Below are 20,736 nucleotides of genomic sequence, written 5' to 3' on the forward strand. Positions count from 1 at the left end.
GCAGTTTTTTTTTTTTTTTTTCTGTTTTTGCCATAAAGAGGTTGCTGCTTTTAGGTTGACCCTAGCATCCCTGGCCCCTTTTACTGGGCTCACCAATATTCCTGATGGACTAGTGTTTGGGATGAGGATGGAGGCCTGTCTCCGTCATGGCAGGGCTCTCAAGTACATCTGCAACATGCTTGAGAGGTGGTTTCCTGGTGACTGGGTCTATTCTGTATAACGGTACAGCATGGATGTGAGACCAGAGCCTTCTTCCTCACTCCCACCTTCCCAAGCCAGGTTGGGAAACTGGCCCCACAACAGTGATGGCCTCTAAATTCCTACCTTGGATTGCAGAATCCATCTCTCGGGACCATGGAAGCTGCCTGCCCATCTGGGCTTCTTATATGCCTTTTCATGGTTTTGAGGCCCAACGCCAGCATTGCCTTGGCCCTCAAGTAAGACCCTGCTTTGTGTCTGATTTTCATCCTCCTCAGCCTTTACTGTGTCATAGTGTACATTTCATGCTTTTCAGCAGTGAAGCTCTCCGAACACAGTATTCAGAGCTGTGTACATAAGCCTAAAGAAGCACAAATGACATGTATAGGTTTCATGAGCTGATTGTCATAATGAATGCATTTTATAATTCAAATGATGTTGTAGATTTACAATCTCTCCTATTTATTTTGTACCAATTTATTTGTAAATTTTGTGATTGTTTTAAAAGGTTTTGTTCATTTCTATTATTCTATTTAGATAAATGATGATTTTCTGTTCACCCTTCCAGCGGATGTGTGTTCCCTCTTTCCCCTTCCATCTATGCAACACCAACCTCAGTCCCCTGCCCAGTGGCCTGGCTGTACTGGTGAGAAAGCTGGGATTGGTTGTCTGTCGGCATGGCAACACAGCAGGGCATTTCCTTTGGACACACACCACAAAGTCTTACGTACAAGAGAGGGTTGCTAGAACTGTGCCTCCACCTTACCATAGAGTCTGGTGCCACCAGTTCTGAGGAGGTTGGGGGGAGGGGGCTTCTCCTTTGCAAGGATTATAGTCCCATCAGTTCATTTTAGTTAAGGACCCTGAGGAAATCCACTCAAATTGTTCCAACATTGGCGGCTCAGTCACTAACAGCACACAGTTCAGCTGGGCAAACGTCCAAGCTGTTTTTTCCTAGGCAAGACCAGAGGCCTCCTTCAAGCCTCTCAGCTGACTCTTAAGGAGAATGGCTCTGTAGGTCCTCTGCTCCGCAAAGCCTAGGGGAACGGTGGTAGCCGGCACAGATGTTCACTCTCAAGTTAAACATCGGGCCCGACCGTGGGGAGTCGTGTTCAGATGCTCTTCAGGATGCAGTGGGCATCCACCTTCCCTGGTAATCCAGTGTTGGGGCCCCATCCTCTTCCATCACTACTGCTTTTCAAGTCTTTAGGTTCCTTCTTACCTGCATCACTCAGGTGCTTCCAGACCCTGCATTATCTTCTGGTCAAGGTTCCCAGCCCCTTTTGTGACTTATCCCTCAATGACGTCTTTCTGGAATCTTTTGGCCTCCACTCTTTGTCTCTATTTTACACTCCAGAGAGGATCGTGCTCTGACTGGTCCTTTATTTTCTGCACCGTGTGGTTGAACCCTGATGTCTGCAATCTGCTTTACTTACACTTGCCCTGTAGATGGGGACAGTTCATGAAGAACTATTGGCTTTGAGACACACCTGACTTCATCACCATGCCCCCCAGTCATTACCCCCAATTTCTTTAAAGTATTAACGGGGTACTTCTATGTTCCAGTGAAGTGTTACCTTTTGGGGAGCCTGCTTACTTTCCTTAGATGCAGAGAAGCAAGCACGGAGGGCCAGGGAAGGATTTCTCTAACACATGGAGTCCCAGTTGGCTGTTTTACTTTTTCTTGCTTTACTCACTTTGTCTAGAGGAGTTCTGAGTTCAAATCAGGAAATTCCCCAAGGAAAGGAGAGGTGATTTTTCCTGCTGTTAAGATGAGATTTTCCTGAGTTTTCCCTTTGTATCCATGGGGTGCCCATGGGGACACACTAGACACAAGTTTATTACTAAACTTTACCATGAAAAAAGCTCTAGGGTTCCTATTTCATATAACAAATTATGCTCCCCAGCACTTCTTATCAACTCAGCACTTCTAAGGACACAGACTATGACTCACCAGAGAGCCTTGTAGAGAAAATGACTGCTACATCCTGAATGAGCGACCTTTTTATAATCTGGAGTGGATTTCTGAATTTTTATACTTTTTGAAAGTAAATTCAACAGTGACACTTCTTTAGTAGAGCGCCAAAAGTTGGATTAGATGGCTAATAAACTCTTGTTTTGTAAAACTTTCATTTTTCCTCCAAGATCCTCACATCTGTGCTCATACTATCCCATTGCAAAACAAAGGAATGGTTTATGAGGCCCTTTTGCTGTGACATTCTGGTGGCAGGCCATCTCCCCTGGTGGAGGGCTCTAAGCCCTAAGGACACAAGGGAGAAGTTGCAGTTCTTTGTCAAAGTGCTCTTCCTGCTGGGGAATTCGTGATTGTGAAGTGCTCCGACAGTAGGCTAATACAGGATGGGAATTTTTAGATTGAGCTAATTTCCTTAGTAGGCTTCTGCTACATCGTTGACTTAAGGACAATGGGTCCAAGAATAAAGTTACTTGCTTCACTCCTATACCCATAAGTCACACATTACTTCTGGTGAGAACCCTCTCTCAAAAAAAAAGACTGGACATTTAATAAACTTTTTTTTTTTTTTTTTTTTTTAGTGTTGGAAAGGTTTGCTGGGCAAATACTTCAGAGTATCTCAGGAACTTGTGAGACTCACAACTGTTGCTGTTTTTCATGGGAAGAACATGCACTTAGCCGCTTGGGCTCCAGTGCATGTGGTGAGGTTGATCTTGGCCCAGACTCTACAGGCTTTGTCTGTAGCCCTGGGCAGACATGGCTTTGGGAAGAGCTCAATGGAGAGCAGGCTGTTTGGGGGCCTACTTGTACCTAATATGATTCATGAAGCAATGTGTAATCCACCTTTTTCCTAGTAATAAGATGAAGCGAAGGGATCTTACTTTGTAGGAAGAAACATAGAGACCAGACCAAAAACTGGTTTAAATTAGAAAATGTAAATTACTTAGACTTACAGTAAGAGTCAGCAAGCTTGAGGTAAAATGTGTTCCACTGCGAGTACTTTTTGTGCCAAAGCTCTTCAGAGGAACTTTAAAATACTACATATATTTTATTTTTGAAATCGCATATCCTTGTTGGAACAAGTCAGATTGCTGTGGCTTTGGGATGAAGATACTGTGTCTGACAGGGAAAAATGGTTGAGATTGCCAGGTTACAGAAAAAAAGAAGCCTTATTTATTCTGTAAACGAATGCATTTTCTTTAGAAGACTTGCTTTCTCTTTCTACATACTCAGCAGTGAGAACAGTGTGAAATGCTGGTTCATGTTAGTGGAGGTGGAGGCTGGAATGATGTGGGTTTTACTGGAAGTCACCTGGCTCTGTTCCTGGCGGCTGTGCATGTCCTCCCTTCTGTTTGATGGTAGTGTGTCATTTTTTTCTTCTATTTTTAAGGCTGCTCAGATAGCTCCATGGGAGAGATTTCATTCCAAGGGCCTCCCAAGGTTGTATATCATTTGAAATTGTCCTACTTGAGAAAAAACGTTGAGAAAGAGCCCTATGCTCTAGTCACCAAGACAAAAAATGTCATGAGAAAACGAAGTACTGAGATATATATCTCTAAACCAAGTGAGAAACTGGGCCACTGCCTGTATGGCAATAGCTGGACCATAGTTACCATTTTTCCCACCATCAAAGAAAGGTTAAATAGTTTCCATAACACGGAATGTGTACAAGGCTCCCACCCTTAATGCAGGCTTAGTTATGCACTTGTTTGTCTCAGGCTATTTGTGGTGAATAAGAGTATTTTTAAATGCTCTGGCAGCCTTGGAAAAATTGCAGGGCTTTAAAGTTGTTGACAAAGTATTTCTTAAATAAATAAATCTGATTTAGAAATATCTAAACATGAACAAAGTACTTTTAAGTCTGACATGTCACTGCAAGTGGCTTTTTAAAGTAGTTGTTTAAAACCAGTAACATGACTAAAGGATTTGTAGCTCCAAGTTATTCTAGTTCTGTTAAGAACCACTTCTAAAAGCATTGTAGAAAGGGTAGCTTGGAAGGGCTTGCTTGCTTATTTTGGGTCTCAGCAGAGCTATCTGTATGGCAGGAGAAAATTTAAGGTCTAAATAGAACACTAAACTTTCTTGGCTTTAATTTTTCAAAATAAACTGACCATCTCTGTAGAGATGAATGTATGAGGCAAGTCCCCTTACGAGGGAACCCAGCCGGGCTGTGGTCTGCTGCACCTCTGACCACCTGCTGGGTGTGCCAGGGTCCCTGGCAATCCTATACACGCCCTAAGATTGGCAGTTCAGTCTAGCACCCCAGAAGGGGTGTCCGGAGCTTTTCAAATACCAAGAGATTCTGAAGAGTTGAGAAATCTGTGTTCTCACAATCTAACAATGCCTCAGGTTTAAAACAAAAACATTAAGTTTAGCTTCCATAACTTTAGTTGGCAACAGAGAAACCCACTTTGATGTTTTAGCAAGCACAACTACATCTGCCCTGAGTGCCAGCCCCTCGACTGCCTAATTCCTAGCACTTTTCCAACACGAATAATATGCAGAGAAACTACTCTCATCTTGGATGCTTATGGAATCCTAGCTCTTTAAAATAGGTTTTGGTGCTCCGAAGAAAGCTCTGACCAGCAGTGGAGTTCTTCAACTTGTGTGCACTCCTTGATCTTTGGATCCACTGTCAGACATCTGGCTAAAAAGAAACTCTTATAAAGATAAGATCTTATGTGGCTAACACAATATAAAAAGTGTGGTAAATTAAAAGCAAAGTGCTCATAATGGTCTTTGCTCTAAAACAAAGTATGTAAATGTACTATTAGAAGTTAGGCTCTATAGTTTTAATAAGTCACTTTGAAATTATTTGGCTTTGAGCAAATTTAAGATGGTGTCAAACTGCACATCTCCATCTTGAATGAGAATAATAGCTGGGGTGACCACAAACATACTCTTTAAAATTTAAAATGGGGAGAGTATTTAAATGCTATCTGTAACCTGATTTTTTTTTTTTTTTTTTTAAAGATTTGAGATACTATGTGCAAGCAGGGGAGGGGCAGAGAGAAAAAATCTCAAGCAGACTCCTTGCTAAGCGTGGAGCTCTACCTCAGGAGCCAGACCCTGAGATCAAGACATCAAGCTGCTCAACCGAGTCAGCAACCCAGGCACCCCCATAACCTGATTACTTTTAAAGTAGCATATATTCCTAAGAAATACCAGTTAGAATGTTTCTTGACATAACTTAATGTAAAGCCCATAATGAAAGTGATAAGGTAATATGGTCTTAGCTATGTTACTGAATTATGTTCCCTTCCTATAAAATCATTTTTGAAAGTCTTACTTCATAGTCCTGTGAACTTCCCATGATAAAGTTGTGAGACTTATTTAAGTACTATAAATTTAACCATTAGTCATGCCAAACTATATCTCCTTTAAGAGAATGTCAAGTTGATGTCACTAGCCAAACCTAAACCCACCTGAAGACCAACAGTTATTACAGGAAGGGGTCAAAGTCAGTATTAGAAATATTATACTTTATTGAATTCTAGAGCAGCTAAATCTACCATCTGTGTTCACCAGTAAGAATGGAAGGAATATAGGAAGGGTAAAGTACAAGTCTACACTATGTTGGAACTGCTGTCGCCACTCTGACTGCACCTGAGGCAGTCTAATACCCTTTAGTACACAGTAATGATCCATTCTTGTTCAAAACAACAAGAAGTGATTTCTCTTGGGATTCTGAAGTGAATTTATTCACACTGATTGTGCCCTCTGCTTTAGGAAGGTTCTGACTTCACCCTTTTCCCATCCTCTAAAAGCTTGACTTTGAACTATAGCAATCCACCCTAAAGGACAGAGAAGGCTGGGACTCTGGGAGCATGAGCCACACTAGCCCACACTAAGAAGTTCACTCAGTTATGCTCTAATGAAAGAAGGAGGTTCCTCCTTTTCCTTTTCACAGAGCTTGTTCCTTTGTCCTCTTTCAGCTTAAATTCTTTCTACAGATTCATCCCAGATGAGAAAAAGATTGTTTTTGGATAATAAGCATCTCTGCTATCAAAAAAAATATAAGAAGAGATGAAGACTTTTACCTCAAAACAGAATCACTGCAGTGCATTCCAGACCAGCCCTCAGCAAAGCAAACCCTTGTGCAAGGCCACTGCAGCCCCTAATTTGCCCACAGGCATAGAGGACCCTTGAAAGCTCATAAAAGGAACCCTGACCTGAACAGAAGACTACATTTGATAATGGGAACAATATATTTCTCCACTGATATATAATACTGTGTAATGCACGGAAAAATTCAGGATGGACTTTGGAGTAAGAGCACAATTTGTAACATAACATCATTTTTGGATCACCTCTTCCCATCACCCTTGCTCCACTCTGAGACTCTTCACCACCCCTGGTGTAGCCAATACATACTGAGAATGAAACAAGACAAGGAAACAGTGTCACAAGCCACGTTGGAGCCATCTGCATGCAGTTCAGCCCAGCTTTACCCTTACTTTCTTTCAATACAGACTCCATTACAATTTGAACCATCTGCAAAGAGTGCAAACAAAACTAAGAAGTATCTCTCTATGATTAAAATATTTTAAAGTCTTCAGAAACTTTCCAGATGTACCTTTGATGGAGCTCCCCACCCACCACTAGAACCCATCCTCTGCTCCTGTGAGTCCTGCCAGACTTGTTTAATGGATGCTCAGTTTTGGTTTTCCTCTTTATTCTTCTTCCTCTTCCTCTTCCTCATCATCATCTTCATCATGGCAGTGTGTAATTTCCTGGGGGGCCAGTGGGAAGAGGTTGGGGGGTTTAATCTCACTAATCGACCGGGTCAACTGGTGCCGCTTATAGTCGGTATCTTTGAAATCAACTGATGTGCGGTTCCGGGTGGCAAGAGGGGACTCCATCTCATTGATATCTACATGTGTGTGTTCCACCGTTGATTCATGAGGCATCTAAAACAAAGTCAGAGATTCAGAAAGCAAGTGGAGTAAAACAGTTTTCCAAATCCTAATCCCTTATCCTGCTTAAGGTGGCTGTGCAGAGACATGTCTATAATGGATCAGAGGCCCAGCCAATTTAGATACTGAAATAATGTCTTTCTAGAACTACCTAAAGCTATCTTTTTTTCTCTCTTCTTCAAAACTGTCCAAATCATTCAGCTGCGAACTAGAAAAGATGAGGGAGAAAAATTCTTATTTCGCAGCAAAAGCCAGTCCTGAACTATAGGTCAGTATCAGAACATAGCACTAAATGGGAGAAATACGGTTTTTATGCTTACAAAAAGGAAAGTCTTCGTTACTCAAACAACATTTAATATACATTTCAGGGTAAACCTATACCCTATAACATTTGATCTTGATCCTGCTTTCTCAAAGACCCCTTTCTGTGCAACCATGTAACCTGCTTGTGGGCTTTTGCACATTAGAAAGACCAAAACTCTCTTGTACCACCCTATAATAAACCTGGTTGCAGATCTCAGCCTTACAGAATATATCTTAATTGAAAATAGTAGCGTAAGACTGTATTAACTCACCAAGACATGAGCAGCTCTGAAGAGGTAGCTGAATGGATAATACAGCAGGTTGATGAAAGATGCTGCATAGAGATCAGCATACCGCATCACCTGACTGGCAAAGAGGGTCTGTCGGGAGCCACTGCGAAACAGGCTTCCCATCATCCCATAGCACATGTCCATGTCATGAGTTACTTTCTAAAACAGAAAAGATTGAATTCAAATAGTTACTGAGTGCTGACTATACACCAATTCCTATATAACAGAAGAAATTAAAAAATCACAACTTGATCTTCCAAGTTTTCTCCCAAATCCCATTTGGATACCTTAATACGTCTCTGAATGGAACTAATGTCTGGGCGTTCATTGCTGCTGCTGTCAAGATGCCTAGAAACAAAAGAAAACACCACTGAAAATCTCTAGAAAAGATGTCTCTTACACCCCTAGGTGATTCCCAAAGAGGTAGATGGTTTTTAGGGAAGAAACTTTTCTTTTGAGAATCCAGAAACTTACTTGTAGAGTTCAGCCAAGAAAATATCCAAGCTCTGAAGCTCTTCGAAAAGTGCTAAAGTTCAGAAAGGAAAGAAAAATGTTTTTTTAAAAAGCATTCAGTTTAAAAAATAGAAAATAAAATAAAAAATAAAAAGCATTCAGTTTTTAACTGCTGCTGGAACTAATTAAAAGGTTGTAGACATGGTTGAAAAGTAAAGCTACAGGTAAGTGTACAAAACGACTTCCTTCTCCAGTGTTAGGAAAACCTACTCCTGGCCTGCTTGAGATCTAGCAGCAGATGAAAGCCATGGTTTCTTCCTTAACTGCTTTTCTTCCTACCTGAATGCCACTCATTACAACTCTCCCTTCCAAATGGATGCTGACTCTGAGCTTACAAATCAACTAGATTTATAGAATCTCCTTGGTGGAAGGTTGAAAATGGGGATGAAGAGCTGGCTAGAAAATACCACCAAGGACAAGCAACAGCTAGGATATGTTGCGTGCTTTAAAAGTGTTCCATCTTTCTCGACCTGGCTTTCCCAAAAAGAATTTAGCCCTAATGGATCTGTTGTGTGTAACAAGTTTTATTTATTTTGGGGAGAACTGAAAACACAAATCAATTTCTCTGTTCTATGGGTCAGATGAGGTGCCATGACTGAGAAACGTTGTTTACTTGTAACTTTTTTGTACATATATTACACCCCAGTTAAGTCTCAATGAAGTATGTTATTATCCTCATTTTCACATTTGAGGAAACAGGTGTCCCAGTAACTTCTAAGGGCCTGAAGATATTAAGTAGAAGAGCTGGGGTAAGTACCTGAAGCAGTACCTTTCCCCACACTGTGGGTAATGCTAGCAAGGACTGGCTGGAGAACTTATGTGTCAAACAACTTTATGTAACTAGACCTACATACGGCTCAATTCAGCATACAGTTCAGAGAATACAATTTGGCCTCATTCTCTACTTCTCAGAAGAGCAGGGGAAAAAAAAATAGGACATATGACTACTCAGAGCCATCAATGCCCTCAAATCACAGATATAGGCTCATGGCAGAGAAACTGAAACTAGTAGGTATGGCTGGAAAATACGGGACTACAGAGGAAAGTGGAATTCAGTTTAGTTGCTACAGTAATATAACTTAGGATAGCAACATTCTGTGCTTAACCCTGAAGGAAGTCAAGAAGTCTGAACAAGATAACCTCTACTATTTTCTCAAAGTTTGGAGTTCTGTACCTTACCTAGCTAGAAGAAAGTTATCTAAATATCTTAGGACCACCTCTGTTCCCCGCTTTCTCCCCACATTCAAAATAATGAGTTCATTAAAGAGGACTGATTCATAGCTGACCCTTTAGATAGAAATTAAGAGTAACGGTTCCCTACCACTCTTATCAGTCCAGACATGCAGCTCCTGTGCAAGTTCAGGAATCACCAAGAAAGTTCGCCACCCCTGCCGTTTCTTTGATTTTAAAATGTCTCCAAAAATGTGATCTCCAATATACAAAATATCTTTGCCCTTGGCTCCCAAGAGATCACAGACTGTATCTGATGAACCTGAAACAATGGAATAATAAAAATGTTTCCATGTTAAAAACAGCAAATACTGTGCTAATTTCATTCTTATGCAAGGACCAGACTAGAAAAAGGGCTCACCTTTCTTAAAGACCCACCACTAGTTTTTACTTCATCATTCCTTTTAGTGCCTCTAAGGCAAGGCCTTCAGTTCCACTGAGCTAACCAGTGCTCCTGATTACCAAATCCAAGAGCAGCAAAACCACATGTTTCAGTTTTAATGAATATAACCCTCCAAAAGTACCGCCCCCATTTCTCATCAGACTGCAACAAAATCTGCATCTGTGTCCATGAGGGCTCTATGAGGAACCCTTTGAGAACTGCCTCAAATACTTAAAAGGATGAGGAAAAACTGACCCTTTTAGTAAAACCAAAGATTCATTAGGCCAGGGCACCTGGATGGTTCAGTCAGTTAAGTTTCTGCCTTTGGCTCAGGTCATGATCCCAGGATCCTAGGATCAAGCCCCACATCAGGCACCCTGCTCAGCAGGGAGTCTGCTTCTCCCTGTACCCTTCTGCTCACACTCGCTGGTGCACTCTCTCTCAAATAAAGATCTTAACAAAACAAAACAAAAAAAGGACTCATTAGGTCATACTAACAACTTTCCAAACCCATTCTCCCCGACTCCTATTGCATTAGTATGTGACGAAGCATTTACCTCCAGTGGACTATATCTTCAGAATACTTAAGGAATATGGGTGGCACTATACCAGGAGGACACCAAAACTTTCCCAGAGAAGTCTGAACAAAGACAAACTAAAAGGGAAATCTGTGACTCACCTCCTGAGTAGACGATGCCATGCTGTAAGGGCCCTGTGTAGGTACCAATTTTCAGCTTGCCAGTTTTCTGTGAGAAGAGATGACAGACTTTGTAATATTATTGTTTGATCACAATTGCCACCCAAAATGTGATTTGGATAGGCAGCTGAATGAACAACACTTTTGAATTATATTATTTTGGATTTATTTGGCTATCTCAATGAAAACGTTTAAAACTTAGATTAAATTCAAAAGAAAGATATGGCTAATAAGTTAAAAATACCTCTTTCCTTAGGAAGAATAAGAGTAGGGAAAGGATAAATACAAAGGACATGGGCTAGCAGATAGATCATCCTCTTGACTTACAGTATCCACCTGACGCAGTACAGTGCCTTCTCCAAAAAAGAGTGGCTTCCGTGCATCCACCAAAATCAGGTCAAAGTAGGACTGCCATGGTCGATGGGAACTCCCAGGCTGATGAAGATGAGAAAGAGCAACAGCCAAAAACATCGTCCTAACCTTAAGGCACTAATATTTCATCTCACTCAGATGTAAGGCATGTTAAGTATACCCAGAGGATCCCACTATTTTGTGAAAAACACTGTGTCTTATTATAAGCCACATTCTTTTGGAAGAGCACAAGGTAAAAATATAAATTAACACGTTGTAAATCATTTTATCTACTAATTATTTCACAGCAATGCATCATATAAAGGAATGTGTGCTCATACTCTGAAATGGGCTAAAAAAAGCTAAAAAGGGGCCAAGGAGAATGCAAATCAATACTCCAGACACAGATTAAGAGGCAGATCAGCATGAGAACTGAAGTATTATACAAAAAAACATGGAACTATTACTAGCAAATTTTACTAGTTATGTTCTCAGAATAATGGCTCTGGGTACACATTATTAGCCCTTGGCTCATATTGCAAGCTCACCACAGCACTAACACAGAGGTTATGCCCATTGACATTATCTCTATTCTGAAATGGAACCATGATATTAAATTTTTAAGGTCAAGCTGAAGAGCAATACATACTGTGCTTCTGGGCGATTATGTACGGATATTTACTCAAGCCTAGTACAAAAATCCCACAAGTATGGGACTAAGTTGCAACGAGTAGTCCTTAAATCTGAGTGTAGTCCCACTGCAGGACTGAAAAATTCTCTGCTAAATATCAAAGCTAACTGTTCTCTTGGCCCAGAACTCAGCAATAACTAAGAGCAGTATCTAGACGGTGTCAAGAATATATATATTTTGTTTCTTTTAATCAGATATATTCCTCAATCTGAAAATTCCAGTCTTTACCATACAAACTTAACAATTCTGCATAATATTATTCTGATCCCATCCCACCAAACACACAAATATCTCTCCCTTTTATTTCTGTCTACTAAGTTTTCAAAACCCTAGCAATGTTAAACTATACTAGCTCCTGCAATGAGTTCTGACAATTCCCTTACTCTCAATATTTCAGGATGACTAAATGCATTCATTATTACTAAAGCAATGGTCTACTAACTTATATATAGTACCTTGGGGCCATGTGGGAAATCAAACAGGTAAGTCATAATTTTCTGGAAAAAAAAAATCCAACATAAGGTCCATATACTACTTTTGCAAAAGATACATAGCACCTACAAAGAAAACAACTCAAACTCAAGCTTTTCATAAGACACGTCTTTTTCAATATGATTCATCACATTGTTTCTTCTAAGTTTATGAAATCATGACAGCTGAAGCCAGAAATTAATGCTTCATAAAACAAAAGCTGACATTCTCAGTAGGACATAGGCTTCTTCTGGGACACATTATTAGCCCAGAAGCATATTTTTGTGCTTCATCCATATACCCTTATTCTCCTGGAGGACTGGAACATACATTTGGAATGTTTATCTGAGGTAAGGGCATCAAGAAAACTAATGACTCACATGGGAATAATACACCTTGGCCTCCTAACTATTGTTCCTAGATTACCAAGCCAACGAACCATTAGACTTGTTGGCTTTGTAAGACTGCTTACTCCAGATCACCACGTTTCTAAATTAAGATTTTACATAAAGAGAACTGGGGAGCACTGAGCTGCTTGCTAGTACTAAAAACTTGCAACTGTCTTATCAAAAGTAAGATGAGGCCAAGGAGTTAAATTGGCTTTTCTAGATGCTTTAATCATGGCAAAAACATTTTTTTGAAGTTATAAGGCAGTAAATTTTGATGGCTAAGAGTCAAAACATCTTTGCACCATCTACTGCTATCTAGCTCCCAACAACAGGGAGGGCATTTACAGATGTACAATAAATAAATGTGTGACTTTCAAGTTTGTATAAACGATGCACCAAAGAGACAGAGAAGCCATTAATCAGCACAAATGTTTTAAATAACCTCCAAATTAAAACCTTCAAGTAGCCAATTATAATCAGGGAAAATAGTCAAAAGGAATACTGAGAAAAATTTGAGAACCACTCTGATGTAGTCCTTATGCTAAAGATATTTTTTCACTCTTCTCAAAATGAAATGGCAAAAAACTACCCTCATTTAACAAACTACTGTCCTCATTATCTTCATAGTGCTTTAGGCCAAAATATTCTTCTCTATAGACATAATATGAATATTAAGCACTTACATCTGTATATTTATAGTCACTGTTGGTGGCAAGAAACACTTTCCCTACTTCTTTCATTCGGCTCAAAAGCAAAGGCAGTTTTCCCTGCAAAGTAATAGGATGATGAGTCAAACACTAAAACACAAACATATACTCATTTACACTTGGAGTTTTTTTTCTACTGGATTAAGAATAGAGGATGCCCTTGAAGGGCTGGTCAGTTTCAGAATTTTACATTTAAGTGACCACATTGTCACTATGCATGAATGAAGTATTAATATATGTAGTATGCATGGTGTATATAATGTATAGGCTTATATATGATACACACAGGTGATATTATTATTATATATGCTTATTAAAAACACCTCTGGGCACCTGTTTGGGTCAGTCAGAAGAGGATTCAACATTTGATCTCAGGGTTCTAAGTCTGAGTCCCACGCCGGGTATAGAGATTACACATATGCATACACAGACAAAAACAACTTAAAAATAAATAATGTTTTTTAAACAAAAACATCTCTACCTTCCTCATGTCTGCCTCAGGAAAGAGCTTAAATTACCTTGTAATCTCTTAAAGTATATGAATGAGGTATGGAAAAGGTCAGGAAAAGCTGACTTTAAATATTTGTTAGAAAGAGAACACATGAACAAGCGCGTACTTGAGCAGGCGGAGGAAAGGGAAAGAGACAAGCAGACTCTTTTCTTTTCTTTTTTTTTTTTAAGCAGGCTCCCTATGGGAAGCCTGATGCAGGACTTGATCCCAGTAACCTGGGATCACGACCTGAGCCAAAGGCAGACGTTCAACTGCTAAGCCACCCAGGGTGCTAAGCAGACTCCTTTGTGTGCTCGATCCCATGAATCTGAGACCATGACCTGAGCCAAAATCAAAAGTTGGCCGCTTAACCAACTAAGCCATCCAGGTGCCCCAAGAGGAGCTGATTTTAACCATCATGAGCAAAATACTCTACATGGGGAGTGTAAGATATGGCTTTACCAAGTATACTTTTGTTTTATAAAACACCTTGCAGGAGTGCCTGAGTGGCTCAGTCGGTTAAGCATCTGCCTTAGGCTCAGGTCACGTGGGATCATCAGGCTCTCTGTTCAGTGGGGAGTATGCTTCTCCCTCTGCCTGAAGCTCTCTTTGCTGTGCTCTCTCTGACAACTAAAGAAATAAAATCTTAAATAATAATAATAAAATACACCCTGCAGAATGGAATGCCATGTGCAAGATGTAACCTAGAAATGCCCAGCACTTGCAGACCCATGAGGAAATTCTAACTCCTGACGTGATCAGAAAGAAAAGCTTTTCCTTCTCTCTTAGTAAACAGGTTCCTTCACTTAAGTTATCCTAGACCTCTCCTAAACCCCTCAGTGTTCTCTTGTGATAGAAGAGTGGAAGTGAGAGTGGGGGGGAAGCAGGAGGTACAAAAACTATACCAAAGTAAGAAATTTGTACCAAAGTATATTGAAAAAATACTGCATTCTATTACTCTTACTCTGTGAGAAAAGGAAGAAGTATCTCATCTTGGGGCTATGTGTGTCTCCTTTATATTTTATTTTATTTTTTATTTTTTTAAAAGATTTTATTTTATTTATTCATGAGAGAGAGAGAGAGAAAGAGAGAGAGAGGGAGAAGCAGGTTCCATGAAGGAGCCCGACATGGGACTCGATCCCGGGTCTCCAGGATCACGTTGGGGGCCGAAGGCAGGCACTAAACCACTGAGCCACTCAAGAATCCCTCATTCATTCATTCATTCATTCATGATAGTCACACACACAGAGAGAGAGAGAGGCAGAGACACAGGCAGAGGGAGAAGCAGGCTTCATGCACTGGGAGCCTGACCGGGATTCGATCCCCGGTCTCCAGGATCGCACCCCGGGCCAAACTGCTGCGCCACCCAGGGATCCCCCCTCCTTTCTATTTTTTTTTTTCCAAAAAAAAATTTTTTTTAAAGAATGCTAGCATTTTTTTTTTAATTTTTATTTATTTATGATAGTCACAGAGAGAGACAGAGAGAGGCAGAGACACAGGCAGAGGGAGAAGCAGGCTCCATGCACCGGGAGCCCTATGTGGGATTCGATCCCGGGTCTCCAGGATCGCGCCCTGGGCCAAAGGCAGGCGCCAAACCGCTGCGCCACCCAGGGATCCCCCCTCCTTTCTATTTTAAAATAATTCCAGACATGGGTGCCTGAGTGGCTCAGTCAGTTAAACGACAGCCTCTTGGTTTCTGCTTAGGTGGAGATCTCAGAGTCCTGAGACTGAGTCCCACATTGGGCTCCGCACTCATTACAGTGTTGGCTGGCAATTTTCTTTCCTTCTCCCTCCTCTCTATTCCTCCCCCTAGCTCATGGACATGCTTGCTCTCAATTAATTCTTTTTTAAATTTATTCATGAGAGACACACAGAGAGAAAGAGGCAGAGACACAGGCAGAGGGAGAAGCAGGCTCCATGCAGGGAGCCCAACGTGGGACTTGATCCCGGGTCACCTGGGCCAAAAGCAGCGCTAAAGCGCTGAGCCACTCGGGCTGCCCAAATTAATTATTTCTTTAAAAATAATTCCAGACTTACAGACAAATTGGGAAAATAGTACAGAGGGCTCCCATACATTCTTCATCTAGCTTCCCTTGATATTAACATCTTACATAACCACAGAAAAATGATCAAATCCAAGAAATTAACATTGGTACAAGTCTATGAACTAAACTACAGAATTTAAAAATCTTTCAAGATATTTTAAAGCTTTCCTTATTATTTCCCGTTGATAGTTAAAAGCAATTTAAATAATGGTCATATATATGTACATTTTTGAGATTATCATCTAGTTCTGTGGTTATAATTTGACCACGTTTAGGTGTGACTTGTGGCTTTCCCCATTACTAACTGTATGAACTTGGGCAAGTTATGTAACATCTGTTCCTCAGTTTCTTTATCTATAAAGCAGAGGTAACAATACCTATCCTCAGGATTCTATGGAAGATTAAATGGCATATAGTCACTTAGTACAGTGATGTGCACACAGTAACTACTCTAGCTGCTATTATTATTATTATTATTAGAGTTAAAGGGCAAATGAAATACTGGGTCTTCTTACCTTCTATGAACAAACAGGAAAAACTATACTAAGACTTATGTTCTGGCTGAAAATTACTGGTGATTATACTTGACATATATTGTATCAAGACAAATCTTCCCTTGTCCATTTCATTATAAATAGGCTTATTATTCATTTCCATGATTTGCAGATCTATTTTCCCCTTTATTACTTACATCTTTGACTACATACTTCTCAAGATTTTCAACTGTCTTTTCCTTAAGGGAACCCTACAGGAAGAAAAACAAAGAACAAAATCAGTTTTTACAGTTTATAAGAAAAACTATGTCTACTATTAACTCAAATGCATTTCTTAAATATTTACCAAAATGGAAAAGTAAATAAACTAGAGAAGGCCATGATAAAGCAGCAGATGTGATTTGCAATGACTCTGCCTTCAAAATGTATTTAAAATATAAAACTATTTTTATTTTAAACTAGAAATCAAAAGGCATTTCATATTTTACTCAGTATAATTCACAGTAAATGAAATATTAATTAGTGTTATTATAGTCAAGCAGGAGGTATTTGGAAAAAAAACAAACAGCCCATAATCATCATCAAAGAATAGGGTAAGTATAATCTTAACAGTAAGATCTCTTCTAAGTTTGGGAAATGCAACCTGAAATAAGAGCTAGAAGCCAAGCATTATCACTGAGGAAAGATCAACATTACTTCTGAAAGGAGGACAGCCAAAGACAAGAACAAAAATACTCTAGAGAGCTGTCACTAGGGGGCAAATCCATTTTTTTTTTTTTTTTAATTTTAATGGAGGAGAAATTCTGCTCTATTTGCACTTGGAAAGTTAATGTCAGACCATAAAACACACATCATAGAGTGATTAGGTGAATCAGGAGCTCCTAGGTACCTTGTAATGAACCCAGTCGACAGCATCTCTTACATCCTGGAACATACTTCGGTAAGACATGAAAAGGTCCCCATCTTTAAATCCTGTTTCACAGCTATACAAAGATGAAAAGAACATGACAGGGAATCCAAAAGAAGGCAAATAAAATGATTATCAAACACTGCCCAGGGGACCCAAAGGTTCCATTATCACATGGCTAAAGGTTGTGGCTAATTAGGAAAATAATTACTCCCTAATGAAAATCCATCTGACCACCAGAGAGGACTATAGTGTTCAATGGAATATGATAATTGTGAACAAACATAAAGTGATAGAATAATATATAGAATGGAATCTAAAAGGTCAATTCCAAAAATATCACGTTCTTTTATTCATCACTTTGAAGAAACAGGTTCCCATCAAAGAAACATTTAAAACTTAAAATTGGTAATTTAGGTTCCCTTCATCCTGACTTTTCTAACATCGTCTCTAGGTCAAAGGTATGGCTTATTTTCTATTTAGCTTAGTGACTTGGTGCTTCACCAGATTTAGTGCTTTGAAGTGGATAAGGCCTAGAGAGGATAAGAAGTTTGCAAACTCTTACACCTATGGCTAAACTTTCAGCAGTGGTTATGCAATTCCCCCTAAAAAAGAAGAGGATAACTTGTTCAAGATTTAAACACAATTTTACTTCAGGGAGGATAAACCATATTTACTCCTCAATCAAATTTTGCTGGGCCTGGGAGTAAAACTAAATTACCACCCCTGAATGGCTCCTGGGCAGCTGCTGTGAAATGAGTTGGGGGTTTTAGTGTAATTCTGCTTGGACAGATAATCATCACACAAACCTCCCACTCAGTTGTCACAATTAGCACCTCTGCTGGCCGTCTTCATTCCCAGGAGAAGCCAATCAGAAGTGGTCCCTTCCAAACATGGCTGCAGCACACTGGCAAGGAGAGGGGCCGTGTGGGAGGTGAGAGCCTGCATGGAGCTGCTGGTGCTGTCCCATCTCTCAGGCTGGCAATGTGGCATCTCTCACTAGCACTAAATTCACTTCAGAAAAGCAGAAAAGACCTACAATGGCCAGTTCTCTAAAACCCTGTACATTAATTTTAAAAATCAATTGGAAAAAGAAAATTATACCATATACATACCTGGTATATCTAGGACAATTAGTAAAAAAATCTACAAGGCAGGCCAACAGGTAGGTCTCTGAAAAATGAAGAATAGATATTCATAAGCTATAAGTGACATAATTCAAACTTATTTCATTATCTCCCTTGAGCAAATGATTTTGAAAAGAAGGAGAAGCATCCATAATATATAAGCACAGAATGAGTCTACCTGGTAGGTTGAATAGTGTGTTCAAAATGTAAAATCTTTCAGTGTCATCTCGCTGGATAAATTTATTTGGATACTGCTCTCTAGTTTCTGGTCTGAAAGAAAAAACTTTAAATTAACTGACATTCAAAAAATGAACATTGTAATAGCTATAAGAAATATTAATCATTCAAAAATTCATTCAAATGTGTTGGTGGCTACATGCAAGGCAGGGTTCTAAATATTACACATAAGTAGCTACGAAGATAAAAAAAAGCTTAGGTTCCAGCCCTTAACAAGTTCTCAGTCTGATAATGGAGGAGAGTCACATACACCAAAAGTTATCACCAGGTAAAAAAATATCACAACTGCCACAAGGAAGAGAAAATAGAGGAAGAGGGGAGCATTTCAACTAAAGGGGTAGAAGAAAGTGAATGTGGGAGTGATGAGAGAGAAATTCAGGAAGGATTCATGAAAAAGGTGGCACAGGAACTGGTCCTTAAAGAATAGGTATAGACCAATTCAAAAACTAGTCCAATTTGAGAAGACAGAGGGGAGCAGAGGAAAATAAAGCTAGAAAGATGAGTTGAGACAGATTATGTTATTGCTACTTTTCATTCAGGGGCGATGGAGTGCCACTGACAAGCTTTGGGGTTTTTTTTTTTGTGTGTGTGTGTTTTGTGGGTTTTTTGTGGTGGTGTTTTAGCCACTGATAGTTTTTAAGCAAAGGGATAAAACCATCAGAATTACAAAAATATTCAATTAATAACAGTTTTAGGATAAAAAGGAGAAAGAAATGTGACATGTCACAAAAATGACTACAAATTCTTCCTATGCTTTTGTAACGTGTGACTTTGCAGTTCCTCTGATTAAGAGGCTCAGTCTCTTTCTCCATCCTCAAATACAGGCTTGAACAGCAGCAACTAGGGATCCAGCCAGAGGCTTGGAAAACACTTGTGTATAGGGGCTTGCCTACTCTTGCTGCACTAGCACCTCTGAGTGAATAAATGAGTGACATAACCTGCTGAAGGATAAAAGGCTACATACAGAAATGAGGCACCCCAGCCACAGGCTGCCAACTGCCAGACATGTGAGTGAGGCTGTGCCAGATCAGCAAAGCAATCCCAGAACTGCCCAGATGACTCTCCAAATTTCGAGCTAAATAAAATGGTCAATGTTTTAAGCCACTAAGTTTTGAAGTAATTTATTATGCAGCAAAAGCTAAATGACACAGACACAAAGGCCTGGGAAATCAGTTAAGTGGTTATTGCAGTCGTCCAGATGAGAGCAGCAGCAGTCTATCCTAGAATGGTGGCACAGGAAATTAAAGAGAAGCATTAATCATGAGAGACTTCCAAGGTAAAATGAACAAGACTGGCTGTGGCATATAAGGGACATGACAGTCAATATGATGATGCTCACATGAAAGTGTCTCTGAGAAGGTAGTGGTACCATTAACAGAAATATGAAAACTGGATAAGAAATAGATGTAAGAAGAGTTCTATTTTGGATACATTAAGCTCAAAATAAACAGAGGGCAGCCCGGGTGGCTCAGCAGTTTAGCGCGGCCTTCAGCCCAGGGCGTGATCCCGGAGTCCCGGGATTGAGTCCTGCAACGGGCTCCCTGCGCGGAGCCTGCTTCAGCCTCTGCCTGTGTCTCTGCCTCTTTCTCTCTCTGTGTCTCTCATGAATAAATAAATATAATCTTTAGGGAAAAAAATAAACAGATTTTTATAGGCAATTAGAAATAAAGGTCAAGAACTTAAAACAGATTCAGACTTTAGAGAGAACTGGGGTCATCTACACACAGGTACAGATGAAGTCAGATGAAGTCATGAAGACTATTACAATAGACAAGGCCACTTGCCGTGCAGAGGAAGAAGCGAAGACGGAATAGACCTGTGGAGAACACTTAGGGTTAAGAGGAAAACCAGTAAAACAGATAAAAGTTGTTAGAGATGCCCATGAACCTTGGAGAGTGAAATGAAACACTCCAAGAAGAGGAAGGGGATAGAATTAATAAGCAAAAATAGTACAGAGAAACCCCAAAGGAGAAAAACTAAAATATAAAATCGCACAATTCTCAGGGCACTTGGCTGATTCAGTTGGTGGAGCATGCAACTCTCATCTCAGGGTTATGAGTTGGAGCCCCATGTTGGGTGTAGAGATTGCTTCAAAATAAACTATTTATGAAAAAATGCACAGTCCTCACAATGAATATATTCACAATGAATATACAGAGATAACTAATCTGAAAGAAGGACATCACATTTAAAGTCCATACTCAGAGTAATCTGGGTAAATTCTTGCTTAGGTCTAACTACCAATGGCCTAACCTCTAGTTAGGATATAAAATCACATCCATTTCCTGTCTTAGTCACCCTTTGGAAAGAAGAGTTCCCAACAAGG

The 20,736-nt window shown here is 39.9% G+C and overlaps 1 protein-coding gene across 17 annotated transcripts in view; it reads right to left on the reverse strand.

Moving 5' to 3' along the window:
- Window positions 1–5,637: 5,637 nt before the first annotated feature.
- Window positions 5,638–20,736, reverse strand: part of NT5C2 (5'-nucleotidase, cytosolic II) — a 142,178-nt gene continuing 127,079 nt past the window's right edge. For 16 of the 17 annotated variants that reach the window (XM_072739882.1, XM_025993023.2, XM_025993022.2 and 13 more), the window contains 13 exons: window positions 18,352–18,443; window positions 18,162–18,219; window positions 17,029–17,122; window positions 16,337–16,390; window positions 13,087–13,170; window positions 11,999–12,040; window positions 10,829–10,936; window positions 10,484–10,550; window positions 9,514–9,684; window positions 8,154–8,205; window positions 7,967–8,027; window positions 7,662–7,838; window positions 5,638–7,080 (listed from right to left, as the gene is read on the reverse strand). In XM_072739882.1, the coding sequence (XP_072595983.1) occupies window positions 6,844–7,080; window positions 7,662–7,838; window positions 7,967–8,027; window positions 8,154–8,205; window positions 9,514–9,684; window positions 10,484–10,550; window positions 10,829–10,936; window positions 11,999–12,040; window positions 13,087–13,170; window positions 16,337–16,390; window positions 17,029–17,122; window positions 18,162–18,219; window positions 18,352–18,443 (1,297 nt within the window). In that variant the 3' untranslated portion in view covers window positions 5,638–6,843. Of the gene's footprint in view, window positions 7,081–7,661; window positions 7,839–7,966; window positions 8,028–8,153; window positions 8,206–9,513; window positions 9,685–10,483; window positions 10,551–10,828; window positions 10,937–11,998; window positions 12,041–13,086; window positions 13,171–16,336; window positions 16,391–17,028; window positions 17,123–17,855; window positions 18,061–18,161; window positions 18,220–18,351; window positions 18,444–20,736 lie in introns of those variants that run through there. The other variant, XM_025993035.2, reaches the window with a different exon arrangement.

This window comes from Vulpes vulpes, chromosome 15, assembly GCF_048418805.1.
Source record: "Vulpes vulpes isolate BD-2025 chromosome 15, VulVul3, whole genome shotgun sequence".
NCBI lineage: Eukaryota > Metazoa > Chordata > Mammalia > Carnivora > Canidae > Vulpes > Vulpes vulpes.